Source organism: Amorphotheca resinae (assembly GCF_003019875.1).
Source record: "Amorphotheca resinae ATCC 22711 unplaced genomic scaffold M430scaffold_6, whole genome shotgun sequence".
In the NCBI taxonomy this organism is placed as follows: Eukaryota; Fungi; Ascomycota; class Leotiomycetes; order Helotiales; family Amorphothecaceae; genus Amorphotheca; species Amorphotheca resinae.
This window is the reverse complement of record NW_020194476.1, coordinates 1015880-1035973: the sequence shown is the minus strand read 5'-3', so window position 1 is coordinate 1035973 and position 20094 is coordinate 1015880. Positions and strand designations below refer to the sequence as shown.

The window sequence follows — 20094 nt, the reverse complement described above, 5'->3', positions numbered from 1 at the left end:
TAACATAGGCGGCGATATAGACGGCATTAAGGTATAAGAGGACGATAAGTATATACAGGTATACATTACGCTTAAAGGATATAAGATTATATAACAGGTTACTAACATACTCTAAGTTAAAAAAGATCTAATACTTTTAACTATACCTTTTACCTCTTTCTTTAGCTAGCTACTCTAACAAGTATTTAAGCAAGACTACAGTATTTAAAATATTATATAGTTCTTATAGTAAGATAAAATATAGTAGTATTAGAGTATAGTAAGCTTAGTAAGTAATAGTAAGTAATAGTAAGAAGAGACAGACTTTTAAGATATATAAGTTTTACTAAGTTAATAAGAGGATCTACTAGATTATTTAGTTTATAGTAGTTACCTTCTAAGGCAAGCGATTCCTTTTCTTTATTAGGTATTAACTTAAGGATCTAGGTAAGGCTAATCTAGTACTACTTTTTCTTGTATATTAGACAACAAACTAGGTAGTTATAGATAGTCTACTTACTATAGGGTAGTAAAGGGATTACATAGTTATAGCCCTGCCTAATGTACTATAGAACAACGATAATAATAACAATAATAATAACAATTATAATAACTGTTACACGGGATATTTGATCTATCGTTGTATTACAGGAACCAATGAATTAAATTAACTAAGTAAAGTAATTATATAGAGTGCCTGTATAGCAATAGTAAACAACTAACTTTTAGCAGGTTGCTAACCCTGATTAGGTTAGACTTAAGGCTCCGAGCCTTCTAGTCCCGTGACTACTAACTCTACGTGATCAGGCCAGTGGTTTCTTGTAACACACCCCTAAATCTACGCCTATAACGTCCTATCTACCTAAATTTAGCCTAAACTCTATACCGCCTGCCGTTCTGCCGAGTAAGATACTAAAAGAGGAAATAGAAATAGTAGACTAGTGAGATTCTGCCGCCTTATTACTGTAAAGGGAAATAAAAATAGTAAACTAGTAAGCTTTCTACTGTCTTATTACTATAAAGGGAAATAGAAATAGTAAACCGGTAAGATTCTGCCGCTTTTAATGCTAAAAGAGGAAATAGAAACAAGGAAACGTCCTAATTAGGCAATTAGGATAGCTATAGTGTACAGATTTAACAGCTTTAAGAACTTAGCGTGTTTTAGCCCCTTTAGAGCCTTAGTAAGTCCGTTAGCCGCTATATCCTCTATACGCTTAAACTAAACCTCTATTTTGCCTAGCGCGACTTACTCTTAAATATAGTAGTACTACACGTCGATATACTTAGTTCTCTAGTAGATAACTAGGTTATCTATTAGCGCTAGAGATCCTTAGTTGTTACTGTATATTTAGATCGTTTTAGTGTCTTTAGAGTTGACTTCTAACTTGTAGAACAGCTGCCTTAGCTAGGCGGCCTCTCTTGTAGCGTTTGATAACCTGTAGTATTCGGTTTCTGTAGAGGAGAGTACTACTACCTATAGCCGTTTTGATCTAAAGGATATCGCGCTACTATAGTAGTTAAATAAATACCTAATAGTTAATCTTTACGTTTTTATATAACTAGCGTAGTCTAAATCGCTATATCTATATAGTCCTTCTAACGCTCCTTTACCTATCCTATATATAATTCCTAAGTTAGGCGTACCTTTTAGGTAACGTAACGCGTGTTTTATAGCGCTTATATAGTTAGCAAAAGGATTTGTAAGATAGCGTAACAATATAGACATCAAATAGTATAGATCTAGCCGCGTTTATGTCGACAGATACATAAGGGAACTAACGATCTGCTAATACAGCTTAACCTAATCTGCTATAGCGTGTTCTAGGTTTAAAACTATAAGCTTTGCGTAAGCTAGATCTAATAGTGTTTTAGAGGCTTTGTAGTTACTTATCTTAAAGCGTTTTAGTACCTTGTTAACGTAAGCGTCTTGTATAAGGGATATAATCCTGTTAGCCCTGTTCCTAACGATCCTAACGCCTATAAAGTAGTAGTAAGGGCCTAAGTCCTTTATCTTAAACGCGCTTTGTAGGACTACTTTTAGATTAGTTAGCTCTTTCTCCTTTAGGCTAACTAGAAGAAAGTCGTCTATATAGGTTATAACGATTAATCCGCTATTAGGGTATTAATATATATAATCGTCGGCTATTAGGGGCTTAAAACCTAGCTTAATAAGTACTTAGTACAGCTTTAGCTACTACAACTATAGAGCCTGCTTTAAACTATACAAAGCCTTGTTAAGCTTATAGACATAGGTATTATCTTTACTAGAGCTAGTTAGAAGTTCTACGTATATATCCTTATCGGCTTCCTTATTTAAGAAGGCTATAACGTAGTCTATTTGTTCTGTCTCTTAGTCTTTCTTAGCTACTAGGGCCAGGATTACCTTCTAAGTCATACTTTTAGCTACGCTAGCGTAAGTCTGATCGTAATTACGCCTGTAGCGTTACTTATATCCTTTGACTACCTAGCAGGCCTTATAGCGTACTACTAAACTATTAACGCTAGTTTTCTTCTTAAACACCTACTTACTACCTAGAACCTTAGTACCCTTTTAAAGGCTTGATCTCTTGACTAGACTCTACATATTGTTCTTTACAAGTAAGTCAAGTTCGTTCTATATAGCCTCCTTTTACTACTTAGACTTAACGCTACTAACTGCCTCCTTATGTGTAATTAGGACGTTTTCTAGATCGTCTTTAACTACAGTCTAGTAAGTAGTGTAGAACGCTATAGCTATAGCGGAATAAGCTAATTACTATACCTTCTGTTTAGTATTATCCCTTATATCCTCCTTAGTTATATAACGTGATCAGGATTAAGTTATTCAGGTAGTTTTAAGGTTAATAGAACGTATAGAGTCTTAAGCTTAAGCTAGAGCTTAAGCTAGAGCTAGAGTTGCCTTTAGCTTGTTCTTTAAACCTTTTAGGCGCCCCTAGCCGTGCTTAACAGCTACTAAATCAGGTAAGACAGTAGTCGACTAATCTTAGATCTGTTTTATAGTAGAGTTAGTATTAGCTAGTAGATTAATATTAGTAGTAGTAAGAGGCGGTTTCTTAGCTATTTCGGCTACTTTAGCTAGATCTTAATCTTTAGCTAGCTCCTAATCTTTAGCTTTATCTTTACCTTTAGCGTTTATTAAATCTATAAGTAGATTAGTTAGTAGGCGTAGTTTAGTTAGTAGTAACTGTATCTTATTATCTAATACTTCTAACACAAAACCTCTTTTATCGAATCTTACGTTTAATAATCTAACGATCTTATAAGCTCTTAAGGGCACGTAACAACAGTATATTTAGTGGCCTTTAAAACTAAGAAGGATCCCCTTTTTAGTACACTTATCAAACTTCCCTAACTTAACCTGTCTCTAATCTAAGATATAAACATATACCTTATAGCTAAGTACCTGTAGGTAGGCTATAGACGGCTTGTTGTCTTAATTTAGGTATAGCTAATCTATAAAGGCTTAGTATAAGGTTTTGCCCTTAACAGCTAATGTAGCTATTCTGTTAACAACATAAATTGTCCCTTCTAGTAACTCTAGCTATAGCTCTTTAGGGACGTTCTAGTTAATTATAGTAGATTATAGCCGTCTAGCTATAATCTTGTTTATAATCTTAGATACGCCTAGTTACTTAGGGGTATATAGTATAGTCTCTTTAACTTAAATCTCTTTTACCTTATAGACGCTAGTTAACGCGATACTACTGTATTCGTTACTACTGTTAACTATTAATATAAGGATCTTAAAGAGGGTAAACTAACGCTCTGTTATGTTAATAAAGCTAAGGATCTTATTGTAAGCCTCCCCTTTCTTCTTGTAAGGGTAGCCTTATCTAGCACGAGTTACTACATCTATTATAATAGTAGCGTAGTACTTACTATAGAATCTAATTAGGGTAACCTCTACTACGTCTATACTTACCTCTTAGAGTATAACGGTAGGCTAGTGTTTAATAGAGCGTCTAACTAAGCGTAGTAGCTTTAATAGCTTGTAGGGCTTATAGAGAACTATAACGCCAAGATCTGTATCTATAGGCTTGTCTGTAATCTATATACTAGTAGTGATTTCTACGGTCTTTTAGACGTTATTAAAGCCTAAGTGCCCTAATCTCTTGTACTATAGTTTGATTCCTAGTTTGCCTTATTAAAGAGCAGCTAGTAGTACTATAATATAGTAGCTAGGCAAGTCTAACTATAGATATACTCTTGTATCGTCGACCTTATAGAGTATAAGCGTCTCTTCTTTTCTGTCTAAAAGGGCTCTCTTTATAATAGATCTACTGTAGTATAGTAGCTTAACACCTAATAAGAGATTAATAAGAAAGGTTAGAATAAACAGAACTCCTTTTAGCCGTAGTTTATAATACTAATCGCCTCTTACCTTAGCCTTTAGGACGATATTACTATAACCCTCTAGTTAGATTAATCCGGCGCCTATTAGAACAGGTTATAACTACTTAGTTACCTTAAAACTATAGTAGATCGACTTATCGTTGTATATATAGTAAGTTGCCCTTATATTAAGGCACTAATTCCCCTTTTAAAACTTCTTTTAAGTAGCTAACCTAAGCGCTACCTTTAACGCCCTTAGGCCTAGCGTACTATTAATCTACGGCTACTAATCACTTACTGTATAGAGTAATATAGCGCCTTATAAAGACTCCTTTTAGTCCTTCCTTTTCGGACGCTTTTCTAGGAATGTAGTCTAGTAATCGTCTTTATCCTTTATTACATAAAGTTTACTATAGTAGTAACATTACTTTCTCTTAAGCTTCTTCTTATCCTTATCCTTGCCCTTACCTTTATTACCCTTGTTATCTAGCTTTCTACTATATAGCGATACTAATAATAGTGCTAATCTATCCTTTGCCTAAGCTTTGTCTCTAATCTCTATAATTAACGTGTCGAGTAATAAGGTACTCTTTTTACCGCTCTTCTATAGGTTTTAAAGGGATTAGTGTCTTTTAGCCTATTAAGGAAAGGCTTTTACAAGTCGATTAATAAAGATAATAGCGTACAGGTAGTCGCTCTTAGGCACTACATCTAGTTAAGTAGCTCGCTCTAATTAAGTTATAAAAGCGTTAATAAACTTCTCTATATTATTATAATCCTTATACCTAAGTAGCCAGAACTTATCTGCCGCTTAGTACTATTAAGTAAACCCTTTGCCCTTATAGTAATTAGCTAGCTTAGTCTACATAGCCTCTACTAAGTCTACTTTCGCTATAAGATTAAGTATAAGAACTAACGAGATGTTCTCCTTAATAACCTAGCGTGTTACTACGTTACCGGCTCTCTATTTGTTATATTAGTCTTACTCCTCTTTTATAGCCTTAGTATTACTATATTTAACAGCCTTTAGTATAGGGTAGTTCTTAGATATATATCTGTCAAGTCTATTAGCTTCTAATATATTAAACACATCTAACTTCTAAGTACAGTAGTTACTCTTGCCCTATAGCCTCTTACTACTTACGAGTACGGTTAATAAGTTAGATATTGTGATTAGTCTAAGGGTTCTATAGATATAGCTATTATCTCCTTCTCTTAACTCTATAATCTAGTCTAGAGCTCTAGTTTAATCTTTGACCGGCACGCTATAATTAAAAACAGGCCTTACTGTAACGAATCTTACGATCAATAGATAGATCGAATCCGAATTTAGTAATAGAGGAGATCGAATAGTATTGCTACTATATTATACGGGATATTCGATCTATCGTTATATTATAGGAACTAATAAATTAAATTAACTAAGTAAAGTAATTATATAGAGTACCTGTATAGTAATAGTAAACAACTAACTTTTAGCGGGTTACTAACCCTGATTAGGTTAGACTTAAGGCTCCGAGCCTCCTAGTCCCGTGACTGCTAACTCCACGTGATTAGGCCAGTGGTTTCTTGTAACAATAACGATACTACCTTTTATATAATAGTTAAATAAAGGTTAGATTATCTATAAGCGGATATAATAGATAGATACAATAGATATAATAGATGTAATAGATAGGTAGATAGATGGTTAGATAGATACAATAGCTACAATAGATGTAATAGATGTAATAGATAGGTAGATAGATAAATAAATAGATAGATAGATATAATAGATATAATAAATAGATGAATAGATAGATACAATAGATATAATAGATATAATAGATAGATGGATAGATAGATACAATAGATACAATAAATAGATAGATAGATAGATAAATAGATATAATAAATACAATAGATAGATAGATAGTTAGATAAATATAATAGATTAATTAGATCGTAGATCGTAGGATAAGTAGTAATATAAGTACTATATTACATAGATTTAAGCTAGTTCTAACCTAGTTCTAAGCTAGTATTAACCTGGTTCTAACCTGGTTCTAACCTAGTTCTAAGCTGGCCTTAAGCTAGCTCTAAGCTAGTTTTAAGCTAGTTCTAAGCTAGCTCTAAGCTAGCTCTAAGCTAGCTCTAAGCTAGTTTTAAACCTAAGCTAGTTTTAAAACTAGCTTAAGCCTTAAAACGTTAGGCAAGTTATAGTAACAAGAGTAATTTAAGTTAGTTTTAAGTTAGTTTTAAAACTAACTTAAAACTAACTTAAAACTAACTTAGGCCTAGTTTAAAACTAGTTTAAACCTATCTTAGGCCTAGTTTAAAACCATGTACTATTAGTAGTAAGGTACTATACCTTTAATTACTCTTATTAATAAATTAGATATATTAGATAAAGAAGACTACTAAGTTAGTAGTCTACAACTTTATAAAAACGACGTCTGTTCTAACATTAATCTATTAACTATAGTTGTTATTAAAACGATAAGGGCTAAAGACAAAGCTTTTATAAAGCTAGAAAAGCTAAACAAGTAAAAATACATGTCTAGTTTTTGTTTAAATAATTATTATAATATAGTCTGTCGTATTTTCCCTTATCTTAAGAAATTAAATACGATATACTAAAAGGCGCTAAAAAAGATAGCGTCTAATTTTAAAAACTAGAAAACCGTAATCTTATAGTAAGTATTAGAACACGTAAATAAGTAGGTTAATATAACTCTTAAATTAGAGTATACTACTACCTTTAAAGAGTGCCTTTACGTCGTCGTAAGGGCGTACTAGGCGACTCTCGTTTAGTTTCTTAAGTCTAAAATAGCTATGCCTCTACTTAACCTTTACCTTAACAAGTAGGTAGTAGACTTTAAATAACGTCTTAAACGTATAAGTAAGGGCAAACTTATATAGTCTATCTATAATAAGGTAGCGACCTGCCTTTAATAATACTAGAGACGCTACTATAACGCCGCTATAGTACTACCTTATACGTTACTTAAGTATAGGGCAGGCTAAGCTATGTAGGTAAAGGACTAGTATAAGGACTCTTTATTAGAGAAGACCTTATAAGAGAACTAAAGGACACGATAGACCTAACACGATAGTTTGCTAGCGTACTACTAGGGTACTACCCTAGCTGTACTACCTGTCTCTTTAGTAAATACCCTTAAGAAGTACTTACTCTTTTATAAGTATAAGAACTTACTTTTAACATAGATCTATACTAGTAAGGTTAGGCTCTAGGCCTTTCTTTTTAAACGTAAAGTACTAGAGGTAGCGACTCCTTAGTACCCTTATAGTAAGGCCCTAGAGACAGTAGCTTACCTAGTCCTTAACTACTAGTAGCTTAACTAATAGTAGCAGGCCTTATAGTAAGTACTTTACTTAAGGGCGCTATAGACGTTCTATAACTTTATAGTAGTAATAAAGAGAGAAAAGAGTATACGCGTACTAATCTACTAGCTACTATCTACTAGCTAGTTCTTATAGTTTAGGCTAGCTAAGCGCTACCTAGCTAAAGAAGAGAAGAAGTAATCTTAGTTAATAGCTAGCGTCCTTTTAGTGTCTTACTAGCGTCTTGTTAGTATGTTTAGTATTACTAGGCTAAAAGGTTAAGTTCTAGTAGAGTAGTAATAAGGTCTTAGCGCCCTAGTAGCGCTATAATAAAGTATTTATAAGAAGTAGTACGTAGGTTTTTACCTAGCTTTAGTATAGTTTTATTACGTGATTTATGTAGTATAGAGGTTCTACATACATTAGGCATAGGTAGTAAGAACTATAATATAATATAATACTACCTTTAAAGCTCTTTAAGAATTAGTTAATAATAATTTTAAGAGACATTAGTTATTATTATTATTATTATTATTATTATTCTTACTACCTATACCTAATATATACAGAACCTCTATACTATATAAATCATATAGTAAAACCGTACTAAAGCCGGGTAAAAACTTATATACTACCTCTTATAAATACTTTATTATAGTGCTACTAAGGTACTAAGACCTTATTACTACCTTACTAGAACTTAACCTTTTAGCCTAGTAATACTAAACATACTAACAAGACACTAGTAAGACACTAGAAGGAGGCTAGCTATTAACTAAGATTACTTTCCTTCTTTCTTAGCTAGGTAGTACTTAGCTAGCCTAAACTATAGAAACTAGCTAGTAGATAGTAGCTAGTAGATTAGTATATATACGTTCTTTTCTCTCTTTATTACTACTATAAAGTCGTAGAACGTTTATAGCGCCCTTAGGTAAAGTACTTACTATAAGGCCTACTACTATTAGTTAAGCTACTAGTAGTTAAGGACTAGGTAAGCTACTATCTCTAAGGCCTTACTATAAGGGTACTAAAGGGTCGCTACCTCTAGTACTTTACGTTTAAAAAGAAAGGCCTAAAGCCTAACCTTACTAGTATAGATCTATATTAAAAGTAAGCTCTTATACTTATAAAAAAGTAAGTACTTCTTAAGAACATTTACTAAAAGAGTAAGTAGTATAGCTAGGGTAGTACCCTAATAGTATACTAGTAAACTATTGTATTAGGTCTATTATATCTTTTAGTTCTCTTATAAGGTCTTTTCTAATAAGGAGTCCTTCTACTAGTCCTTTACTTACGCGGCTTAGCTTACCTTATACTTAAGTAACGTATAGAGTAGCGCTATAGTAGTGTTATAGTAGCGTCTTTAGCGTTATTAAAGACAGGTCGCTACCTTATTACAAATAGACTATATAAGTTTGTTCTTACCTATATATTTAAGACGTTGTTTAAAGTCTACTACTTACTTATTAAGGTAAAGGTTAAGTAAAGGCGTAGCTATTTTAGACTTAAGAAACTAAATAAGAGTCGCCTAGTACGCCCTTATAATAACGTAAAGGTACTATAACTACTTTATAGTAAGGTCTTTTACGATCCTCTTAGCTTGTTACCTAAAAGGATAGTACTAGACCCTTACGCTATATAGTATAGCGCTCTAGATTACCTTTATATAGATCTCTCTTATGTATAGTAAGCTATATCCTTATATAGATATAGTAAGCCTTATAAGTATAAACTACTAGGTAGTAAACTTTTGTTTAATAGCGTTAAGGTAGCCCTTTTACCTAAGCTTCTAATCTATCTAAACTCTTAGAAAGTAGGCCTCTTAGACTAAGGGTATAACCTAGCTATTAAGGTAGATAAGCGTTATTAGTATAGTATAGGCGTAAGTAAGGTAAAAGAGCTTACTCTTTTTAAGGGTAAACTCTACTCTTCTTATTTGTACTTACTAGCTATAGGTCTACTACGCCCTTTTAAGGTACTAGCGTGTCTCTATTATATCTCTACTAAATACTAAAAGGTTAAGGTCGTTAGTAAACCTTACTATAATAAGGCTTACGTGTCTTTATAGTAGCGTGTACAAGCTAGTAGTATAGAAGAGAAAGAGAATAAGAGAGAAGAGTAAGCCTTATAGTACCCTTATAGTAACCTCTTAAGGCGGCGCCGCCTTCTTATTAAAGAAGAGGCTAGCTGTCTAATTAGTAAAGAAAGTAGTACTATATAAGCCTAGAAAGACCTTTAAACAGTAACAAACCGCTAGAGCCTATAGGCTAATATTACTCTTAAGCGTAATAAGTAAAGTAATTAAGTTAGTAATTAGCCGGTACTTTACTAATACTATAAAGTTATAAGGGCTCTTCTTAAAAATGTAGATAAGAAACTAGCTATAATACTTAATAGACCTTATAGTTAAAATAGTAGTTAATACTATATATATAACGTAAAGCTATAAGGCTATAGCGTCCTTCTTTTAACTAGACATTAAAGGCGCCTTTAATATAGTAAACTATATACGCCTCTTTTATACTCTCTAATACCTAGGGTTTCTTATATAGGCTATATAGTAGGTATATAGCACCTTTACTACTTTAAACTATACTAGGACATGCCTTAGCTAGAGGCTTATAGTTACTACTACTATAAGGAGCTTAGCTAAGGGGCGCCTATATACCTTAAGGAAGCTAGTAAGTAGTAGGTTAGGTCTTAGTACCTTTTAGGTACCTGTCTTTTAGAGAACGTTAGTAATGTCTGCCTTTATTATAATGTCGTTAATAGTAAACCGCTAGTACTACTTGTTCTAAAGGTCTAGAACGACGTTACTAAGATTAGCTACTAATTCTAGAAAGAACTACTAGCCTAATACTATTACTTTATTATAGTAGCTTATAGCTAGTACCTCTTTATTAGCGCCTTAAAGAAGAAGGAGTAAGGCCGGTTCTAAAAGTATATAGCTATAAAGCCTAGCCTACTTTTTAAGACTCTAGAGTTTCTATTAGTCTTTTAAGGTAGTAGTAAGGGCGCTATACTAGCTCTTAGTCTTTATATCTTAGATCGTCTAGAGTTAGTAGGTACTAGCTTACTAGAGGTCGCGCTAGTAAAGTTTAGTTAGAGTAGTAGTATATTAACAGTATACTACTTGTGTTTTCTAGACAGCCTTAAAGACCTTACTACTTTACTAAGGTTTAGTATACTCTTAGCTAACCTTCTTTCTTAAGGTAGATAAGTCTATAATACGTATAAGCTAAGAGGTAAGTAAGTTAACTACCTTATCGACCTTATAAGGTATATCTAGTAGCTTAAAGAAGAGATAGAGCCTTCTAGCCCTAATCGCTACTAGCTCTTAGTCTATTAGGGTCTAGCTCTACCTTAGTGCCTCTATAGCTCTTTTATAGCGATCCCTTACTTAGGTAATAACCTTAATTAGCTAGGTATAGTAGTTAGATCCCTTATACCTTAGGTTATCTTAGTAAGTATACTAGAGCGTTACTATAGCTTATATGTAATTAATTGTTAAGTCTTGTTTACTATATCTCTTTTAGGTTAGCTCTCCTTAGAGTATATATAGTAAGAGCTACTACTTATAGGCTAGATAAAGAAGGGTCTTTAATTTAAGGGTAGTCTTACTAGCTCTATTCTAGAGTAAGTAGTAAAGGTTTATATTACTTATAACGATCTACGGCCTCTTTAGGTCTTCTCTAGTAAGCTACTAAAGAGGGCTAGTCTAGCCTAAAGAGTTAGGAATTAGTAAGTATATTAACTAGATAGTAATACCTTATAGAGTAACGTAACACTAGTTAATACTAGTCGCTACTACTTAAGTAAAAGGTAAGTACTACTTATAAACGTAGATAACTATACAGCCTTTACCTTTATAGACCTACTAGTACTTTACCTATACTAGGTAGTAGACTATCTTTGTCTATTTGTTATACTATAACTCTTAGATTACTATAACGTTAGCTTTATAGCTATTATAAAGTACTATTAAGGTAAGGCCGTTCCTTCTTATAGTATTCTAGTATACTATTATTAATTTTATTACTAAGAGTCTAGGATCTATAAGTCTTACGTTATAAAAGGGTCGCTAGACCTTTAGTTAGTTCCCTAGCTTAATATCTTTATAATATCGTAGCTCTAAACTGTTACTATATCTAGCGCCTTAATAAGAAGACGCCTACGCCTTACTAGAGTCCTTACTATAAGCTTTTTGTTATTACCTGTCTATAGTCTCTTAGGTACTATAACCTAGTAGCTATTATTACTATCTTATAAGGATACTAGCGTAATACTAAGTACTTGGCTAGTAAAGCTACTCTTTAATACCTTAAACTATCTAGGTCTTTACTAATATATAGTATATACTTACTCTTTTACCTTAAGGGCCTTAAGACACTAATAGTCTTATACTATATATAGTCTACTATAGTTAACGTATCTCTTCTTACTATTAAGTTAAGGGTACTCCTCTTTACTTTAAGGGTATACTACTCTTACGTAGTAGTTATACTAGGCCTAGTTCTTATAGAACTACCTAATATAGCTAAACTAGTAGTACTAAAAGTATCTTTAGATTTATAGGTCGGCTAAATATAGCTTATAGTTAAAGATCTAGACTTACTAGATTAGCCTTTGTTTATATAGGCACGTTACTATATTAGCGCTTTAAAGGTATAGTACTATTATTATAAACTTTACTATAAAGGCCTTAATAAGCTTAACTTTAACCTTTATAACATATAGTACGTAGACTTAGATCTCTACTAGTAACGCTCTTAATTCTACTTATATAACCTAGTCTACTAGTAGGCCCTTTACGATTACTATAAACTTACTCTTATAGAGCTAGGCTATAGGCCTAAACACCTTTTATACCTAGCCTTAATCCTAGATTATAGTCTTTAGTATAGCCTTCTTAAAGGTAAGGATAGTATTACTACTAGAAAGCTAGTAGGTCGCTACTACCTTAGCGCCCTTAATTACTATATTAGCTACTATTACTACTTTAATAGTACTATAACGTACTAAGTCCTTTATCTGTCTATCTACTCTAATCCTTAGCTCCTTAATCTGTCTCTCTAGTATTACTTATACTCTTATTAGGCACTAGCCTACTACTAACGCGTACGTAGTCTAAGGGGCTACTACTACTATTAGCCTCTAGAAGGCCTCTTTTAATATCGTTCTTAATTACTTAATCGTTACTAGGTCGTTATTAGAAAGAGTCTTAGAAGTACGTAAGAAGGTCTTTATATTTACTACCTTTAGCTCTACTACTACTATTATTATTATAATAAGGTCGTAAAGAAGGCGTAACGTCTTATCTTTCTTACTTAGTATTACGTAAGCCTTAATTTATTATAAGATTAACTTTGTTTTATTGTCTATACTACTCTTACTACTTACTAGCTCCTTACTATAGCTTTTTATTAGAGAATAAGAGTATTAGCTCTTTCTTATAAGTAGGTAGTACTAGCTTTGTTTAAGTCTAGTATACTTACTATCTGTTACTATAAGCTCGCCTATAGTCTACTAGTACTCTAAGAAGTATCTAAGGGTACTAATTTTAATTCTATCGTTTGTTTTTAAGTTTTTAAGGTAGTTAAGAGTGTAAGCGACTATTATAAAGTTTTTTTTTTAAAACTTTTAAAAGATAATATAAAGGAACTATTATTATTATTATTATTATTCTTACTACCTATACCTACTATATATAAAACCTTTATACTATATAAATCACGTAGTAAAACCGTACTAAAGCTAGGTAAAAACCTACGTACTACTACTTACGTTTATACTATTATAGTACTACTAAGACACTAGGTCTTTATTACTACTTTACTAGAACTTAACCTTCTAGCCTAGTAATACTAAACATACTAACAAGACGCTAGTAAAGTGCTAGTAAAGCGCTAGCTACTAGCTAGGGCTACTCTCTCTCTTATAACTCTTTTACTAGATAGTACTTAGCTAAACAGAACTATAAGAATTAGCTAGTAGATAGTAGCTAATAGACTAGTATATACGTGCTCTTACCTTTCTTTATTACTACTATAAAGTTATAAAACGTCTATAGCGCTCTTAGGTAGAGTACTTACTATAAGGCCTACTACTATTAATCTAGCTACTAGTAGTTAAGGACTAGGTAAGCTACTATCTCTAAGGCCTTACTATAAAGGTACTAGAGAGTCGTTACCTCTAGTACTCTATACTTAAAAAAGAAAGCCTAGAGTCTAACTTTACTAGTATAGATCTATATTAAAAAAGAGCTCTTATACTTATAAAAGAGTAAGTACTTCTTAAGGGTATCTACTAAAGGAATAGGTAGTATAGCTAGGGTAGTACCCTAGTAGTATACTAGTAAGCTATTGTATTAAGACTACTATACCTTCTAGTTCTTTTATAAGGTCTCTTTTAAAAAGGAGTCTTTATACTAGTCCTTTACTTATATAGCTTAGCTTACCTTATACTTAAGTAACGTATAAGGTAGCGCTATAGCAGCACTATAGTAGCGTCTCTTGTTAGGAACTTAAAGGGGTAGGATCAGGAATACGCGGGCCCCGCGTACCTGTAGGCACGCTAGGGCTACTTAGGGTTCTTAGGTAGTATACATATATCTTAGGGAGTAAGGAGTAAGAGAAGAGAAGTAAGAATTAGTTTAGATTTAAATTAAAGTATACTATAACTTACTAGCTACTTAACTATAATTCTCTACTATATTACTTGTAATACTAATCTCTAACATTCTAATTCTTCTTCTTATTAAGAAGGTAGCTTGTTATAGTTATAGTACTTAGCCGTTTAAGAAGAGACACTTAAGAGACTCTTGTAAAAAGAGCTACTAGTAAAGGAAACCCTAGTAAAGGAACTCTTACTATAATATAAGTAAGCTATATAGTAGTTAGGCAAGAGTAGGATTAAGGAGTAAGAGACACTAGTAACAAGTTAGTAACGCTTAGTTAAGTTAAAAGGCTATAAGCGTAACTTATAAAAGCCTAGAAACGTAATAAGAAACTTAAGTAACTAAATAAAGAAAAGGATAAGAAAGAGTGTAAGGCCTAGAAAAGGTCGCTCTAGTAACTTATTAAAGAAGAGCGTATAAGGAGCTAGCGTCTCTCTCTATACCTTTACGTGCCTAAAGACAAAGCTAAAGACATAATCTAAGAACAAGATAGTATCTATAATAAGGCTATAGAGTCTATAAGAAGATACCTAGTAATACCTCTAAGACTACTAGCATTTGTAACGACAATAGCTAAGTAATAACAGGCCTTAGCCCTAAAGCCCTTTATAAGTAAGAACATCTTAGAATATAACGACTTTATATATACCTATAAGATAGAGTTTTATATAAGCCCTAATATCTATATAATAAAGGAGAGTAAAATTATATATACTATACTATACTTAAAGAAGACCCTTTAATCTGTATAAATATACAAAGAGTAAGAGTAAAAAGAAGATACTAAGACATAGTATAGTTTTAAGAGAGTTATACTGTCTTACTTAAGTAGCCTAGAAACAGTAAAGTTAAAGGCGCTTAGCTAGTGTAAGAAGGTAGTACTTTACCTAGAACAATCTATCTAGTCGTTTGTCTAATACCTAGAGCTCCTTAAAGAACAACTCTCTCTTAAATCTAAAGAGACTAAGATAAATGTTCTCTTTACTAAGCTAACGTAAGAGCTTTAAGTTAAGGTCACTAAGTACAAGCTTTTATAGACCTATAAAGAACTTATTATAGTAGTAACTTAGATCTAGAGAAGTATAGTAAGTTAGGATTCTAATAACAACAAGTGTATAAAGGGGCGCTAGTAAGGATATAGTAAATATATAGGTCGTTAAAAGAGTCGGTCCTTATTTAAGAAGCGCTAGTAAGGACGTAGTAAGTACTTAGCGCGTTAATAAAGCCGCTTTACGTCTAGAGAACATTCTAGAAAAAGAGAAGGCTTATAAGACTTATGTTCTTAATACCCTAGTATAGGCGTTAATAACACACTACTACGATCTAGCTTAAACCTAAGGCTACGCCTAGAATACTATAAGTATAAGAGAAAAGGACATTATATAAGGGATTATAAGTCTACGTCTATACTAGGGACACGCCTAGACGTCGTTTGTTACGTCTATAAAGAAAAGGGCTATATAGCCCTAGCCTGCCTTAAGAAGGCTAATAGGCGTACTAACTTAAGAAAAGAGAAGGCCTAAGGATAGTCGCCTTAATTAACTTAGGCCTCTCTAACAAAAGAAGGTAGTTAGATTATAAGGGATAGCTAAGGATACGCCTTCTTATTACTATTAAGGTATAGGACAACTAAGAGAGAGTAAAGAAAGTATAGGGTCTAATTAATAGTAAGGTAGAGGCTAATATAGTCTCTTAGTCTCTTATAGTTAAGTATAAGTAGTATAATAAAAACACTACCTTCTTACATTTATAGCTCTAGATAGTTAATAGTAACTTAATTTTTGTCTTTAGAGAGTATTAGGTCCTAGTAAGCGCTACTAACTTAAAGGGTAAGACCTAAGAAGACACGTATAAGTTCTTAGCTATAAACCTAAAAGCATACTTAATAGTACTTAGATACTTGTAGCTTTATAAGGTAAACCTTAAGATTAATTTTGTTACTAAGACATAAGAGTATTACTAGGTATATAAAGGTATAGAGATTATAAAACCTAAGGAATTTATATAAGTCTTAAAAAAAGAAGAAGATACGCTACTATTTAAGGCGTTTCTTAAGAGAGGTTATAGTAGCCCTTTTATAGTAGCTATACTTAGTAATAGCGCGTTAATAGCGCTACGTATACCTACTAAGTATAAGGATTTTGTACGCGTGTTTAATAATAAGAAGGTAGAGAGGCTTCTAAATAAAAACAAGGCTTAGTACGTAATTAAGCTAGAACCTAGCGCTAAGCTACTATAAGGACTACTTTACCTACTAGTAAAGAAAGAAATAAAGGTATTATAAGAATACTTAAAGGACAAGTTAAAAAGAGGCTAGATTAGAAGGTCTTATAGTCTAACAGGTATACTTATTATGTTTGTACTAAAGAAAGATAAAGGCCTACGCCTCTATATTAACTACTAGGCGCTAAACAAGATTACTATTAAGAATTAGACGCCTTTACTACTAATTAGTAAGACGCTAGATTAGCTTAAGAGAGCCGTAGTCTTTACAAAGCTTAACCTAAAAGATACTTACTACTATATTTGTATTTAACTTAACAACAAGTAGAAGATAGCGTTTTATACGTAATATAGCTATTTTAAGTATTACGTTATACCTTTTAGATTATATAACGCGCTAGCTACGTTCTAGTAGTATATTAACGAGGTACTAGCAGGCCTAGTAGACGTTACTTACGTAATCTACCTAAACGACATCCTAATCTTTTTAGAGAAGACAGAAGACTACATAACGTATATACACTAAGTACTTAAACAGTTATAATAGTATAACCTCTACATTAACCTTAAGAAATACGATTTTAATACTTAGTCTATAGAGTTCTTAGGTTTTGTTGTTTTGACTAAGAGAGTATTAATAGAGTTAAGCTAGGTCTCTATAATTAGAGAGTAGCTAGTACTATATACTTTCTAAGATATTTAAGTGTTTTTAGGTTTTGTAAACTTCTACTACTAGTTTATTAAAGGCTACTTATAGCTAATAGTACTACTTACTAACCTCTTAAAGAGTATAAATTAGGGTAAGAAGGCAGGGCCTTTAGTATTTAGAAAGAAAGTGTAACGTGTATTTAATAAGCTAAAGAAGGTATTTATAACTACTCTAATACTTACTTACTTTACGCTAAGGTTACTTATACTTGTTAAGACTAATATATCCTAGTTTACTATAGCTAGGGTTTTATTACAACTTGTCGGCTAAGGGGACATAAAGTAGTAGTACCTTATTACCTTTTACTTAAAGAAGCTAAACCTAGTATAACAAGTCTACTTAACTTATAACTAAGAGATACTAGTAATTACTATAGCGTTTAAGTAATAGAGACACTACCTTAGCTATACCTCTATACTAGTAATAGTTAAGACAGACTATAATAACCTAAAACAGTTTATAAAAAAGAAGAAGCTAAATAAGAGACAAGTATATTAGGTCTAGAAGCTAGCTAAGTTTAATTTTAGTATTAAGTACTAGCTAAGTAAGAGTAACCTTACTAACAGCCTGTTAAGGCGCCTAGACTATTAGTCTAGTACTAACAAGATTAGGTAAGACTTACTCTTAGCCTTAAGAAAGAAGCTAAGAGGCGTACTCTTAATAAGAGTCGCTAGTACTATAATAAAAGAGCGACAGATCCTAGCTATAAGGGCAAGATCTCTAGAACTCTTAAGGGGTAAGGACTCTTAAGTAAGACAAGATGTCTTAGGCTAACCTAAGTATTAGTAGCTATAGACTAGGCGAGTGTCACGGGTCAGAACCCGGTAAGGGGTTAGTACTAAGCACGTAACTAACCGGACTATCGTTACCCTGCCCTAATAGTAGAGTTTTCTCTTACCTCTTACCTCGTATAAACCCTTTCCTTTCTTTTCTCTTTAGAGTATTCTCTTTATAGAATAAAACCGACATTTACCTAAGTATTGTGTTGTTAGCCCCTAACATTAGAATACTCTTACCCCTTTTATCTAATTAGAGCTTTTTGTAGCTCTGTTGTACAAGAGTATAAGATAGAGCTAGACTACCTAATAATAAGTTTTTAGACACCTTTTACTAGCTTGTTTATAAGATAAGATAACTAAGAGTAGTTATCTACTAGATAGAGTTAAGAAGAATAACTAGAGTATAAAGTAAAGTAGTTAAAACAAGTCGTATAATAGCTTTAAGCCTAAGTAGCCTAACACGCTAACCTGTTACCTCTTACGCTAATCTTAGCCGCCCTAACGCCTTTGTCTATAGTCCTAGGGCTATTACCTGTTACTACTGTCCTTATAAGGCCGCTAGCTAAGCCGCTAGCTAAGTAGCAAAAGAGGCTCCTTTTAGATACTACTATGTTTAATAGAACTAAGGCCTAGTTTACTATATAGCGTTTAGTAATTAAAGCTAAACTTATAGTAGACCTTACCTCTAATACACTAACTATATAATTCTAGTACGTTTATAGCCGACTAGTAAGTAAGGCCTTAACTTAGGTTACCTCTTAGGTTAGGTTAAACGTATAAAACAGACTAATAGTTAGAGAGAGGATAGATTTTAAGCTATTAGAACAACTTTAGTAGGCGTTTAACGACGTAAAGTTAAGAGAGTTAGTTAGGATATAGTTATATAAGTTAGAGTAAGGAAACTAGAGTTTTATAGCGTTTTTAGTAGACTTTAAGCGTACGTTATTAGAGGCTAAAGGCCTAAGTTAGGATAACGACATAAAGAAGTCCTTCTTAAAGAGTAACGTGTTAGACAAGCTTAAGCTAGTAATTGTAGCCTAGGACATACCTGTGTCGTATATAGACTTTTGTAAGCTCTTAGAGACTACAAGCTATAACCTTAACGCTATTAGGAGGCCTAGACAAAGACAGACAGGCTACTAGGCTAAGGCCTACTATACCCTACCCTTAAGAAACAACCGGCCTAACGACTAGATAGACTAAGAACTAACTTGTACGACAAGGGTTACTACTACCTGTCTATAATAATAGTAGCAAGCTTAGTAAGTATTAGACAAGGTTATTAGTTAGTGCCGTATAGCTAGAGAGTACTTACAATATAGTAGTAAGAACTACTTTACCTAAGAATATTACTTACTACTAGCTTAGAGACCTAATAGCTTAACCTAACCTAAGAGAACAGCTATAGCGTCTACCTTAAGGCCGTGTATAATAATACGCTAGGCTGTTAAGGAACTATTAGACAAAGAAGACGTACTAGAAGAAGAGAACTTAAAAAACAAGTAGCTCTTGTTTAAAAGCGTAAATAAGAGTAAAAGAGAGGGGTAAAGAAGGTATAAGACTAGGACTAGTAGAGGTTTAAGAAGGAGGTAATAGATTACCTTCTCTTCTTAGTATTAATATTAGTTAATAGAGAATGTTTTGCCTGTACGCTAGTAGATTTAGGTTACTTATCGTACAGACTAATAGACTCTTGTTTTACCTAAAAACACTATCTCTAGCGTATTAGTTATAGGCCTTATACGATTACTAGCTTTAAGTAGCTATTAGAGAGTATGATTAATAAGGTCGTAGTAGTTAATACTAATATTAATAGCTACGTAAAAGAGAAAAGCTACTTTTACGTAGTTCTAAACCTAGTGTCGTACAACGTTATCCTCGGCCTCTCTTAGATAACATAACACGACGTTTACTTAAGTCTAAAGAGGTTAGAATTAGTAATTAGTTTGTCTAGTACACAAGTTAGAAACTAGACTATTAACTTAGACAAACCCCTAAATTACGTAATGTTATTAGTAGCTAGGTTTACGTCTACTGTATAATAAAGAGAGAGAAAGAAGAAGACTCTAGGT

General features: G+C 32.7%; 2 protein-coding genes across 2 annotated transcripts; both read right to left on the bottom strand.

Annotated features, from left to right (window-relative positions):
- Positions 1-1522: 1522 nt before the first annotated feature.
- On the bottom strand, positions 1523-1705 carry M430DRAFT_101434 (hypothetical protein; the record flags this gene model as incomplete). Its single annotated transcript, XM_024860705.1, has 1 exon — positions 1523-1705. The coding sequence occupies one exon, from the start codon at positions 1703-1705 to the stop codon at positions 1523-1525; it is 183 nt and encodes a 60-aa protein (XP_024720927.1).
- A 75-nt stretch (positions 1706-1780) lies between these two features.
- Positions 1781-2086, bottom strand: M430DRAFT_101958 (hypothetical protein; the record flags this gene model as incomplete). Its single annotated transcript, XM_024860756.1, has 1 exon — positions 1781-2086. A coding segment is annotated over one exon (306 nt), but the record flags the coding sequence as incomplete, so codon positions are not given.
- Between the last annotated feature and the right edge of the window lie 18008 nt (positions 2087-20094).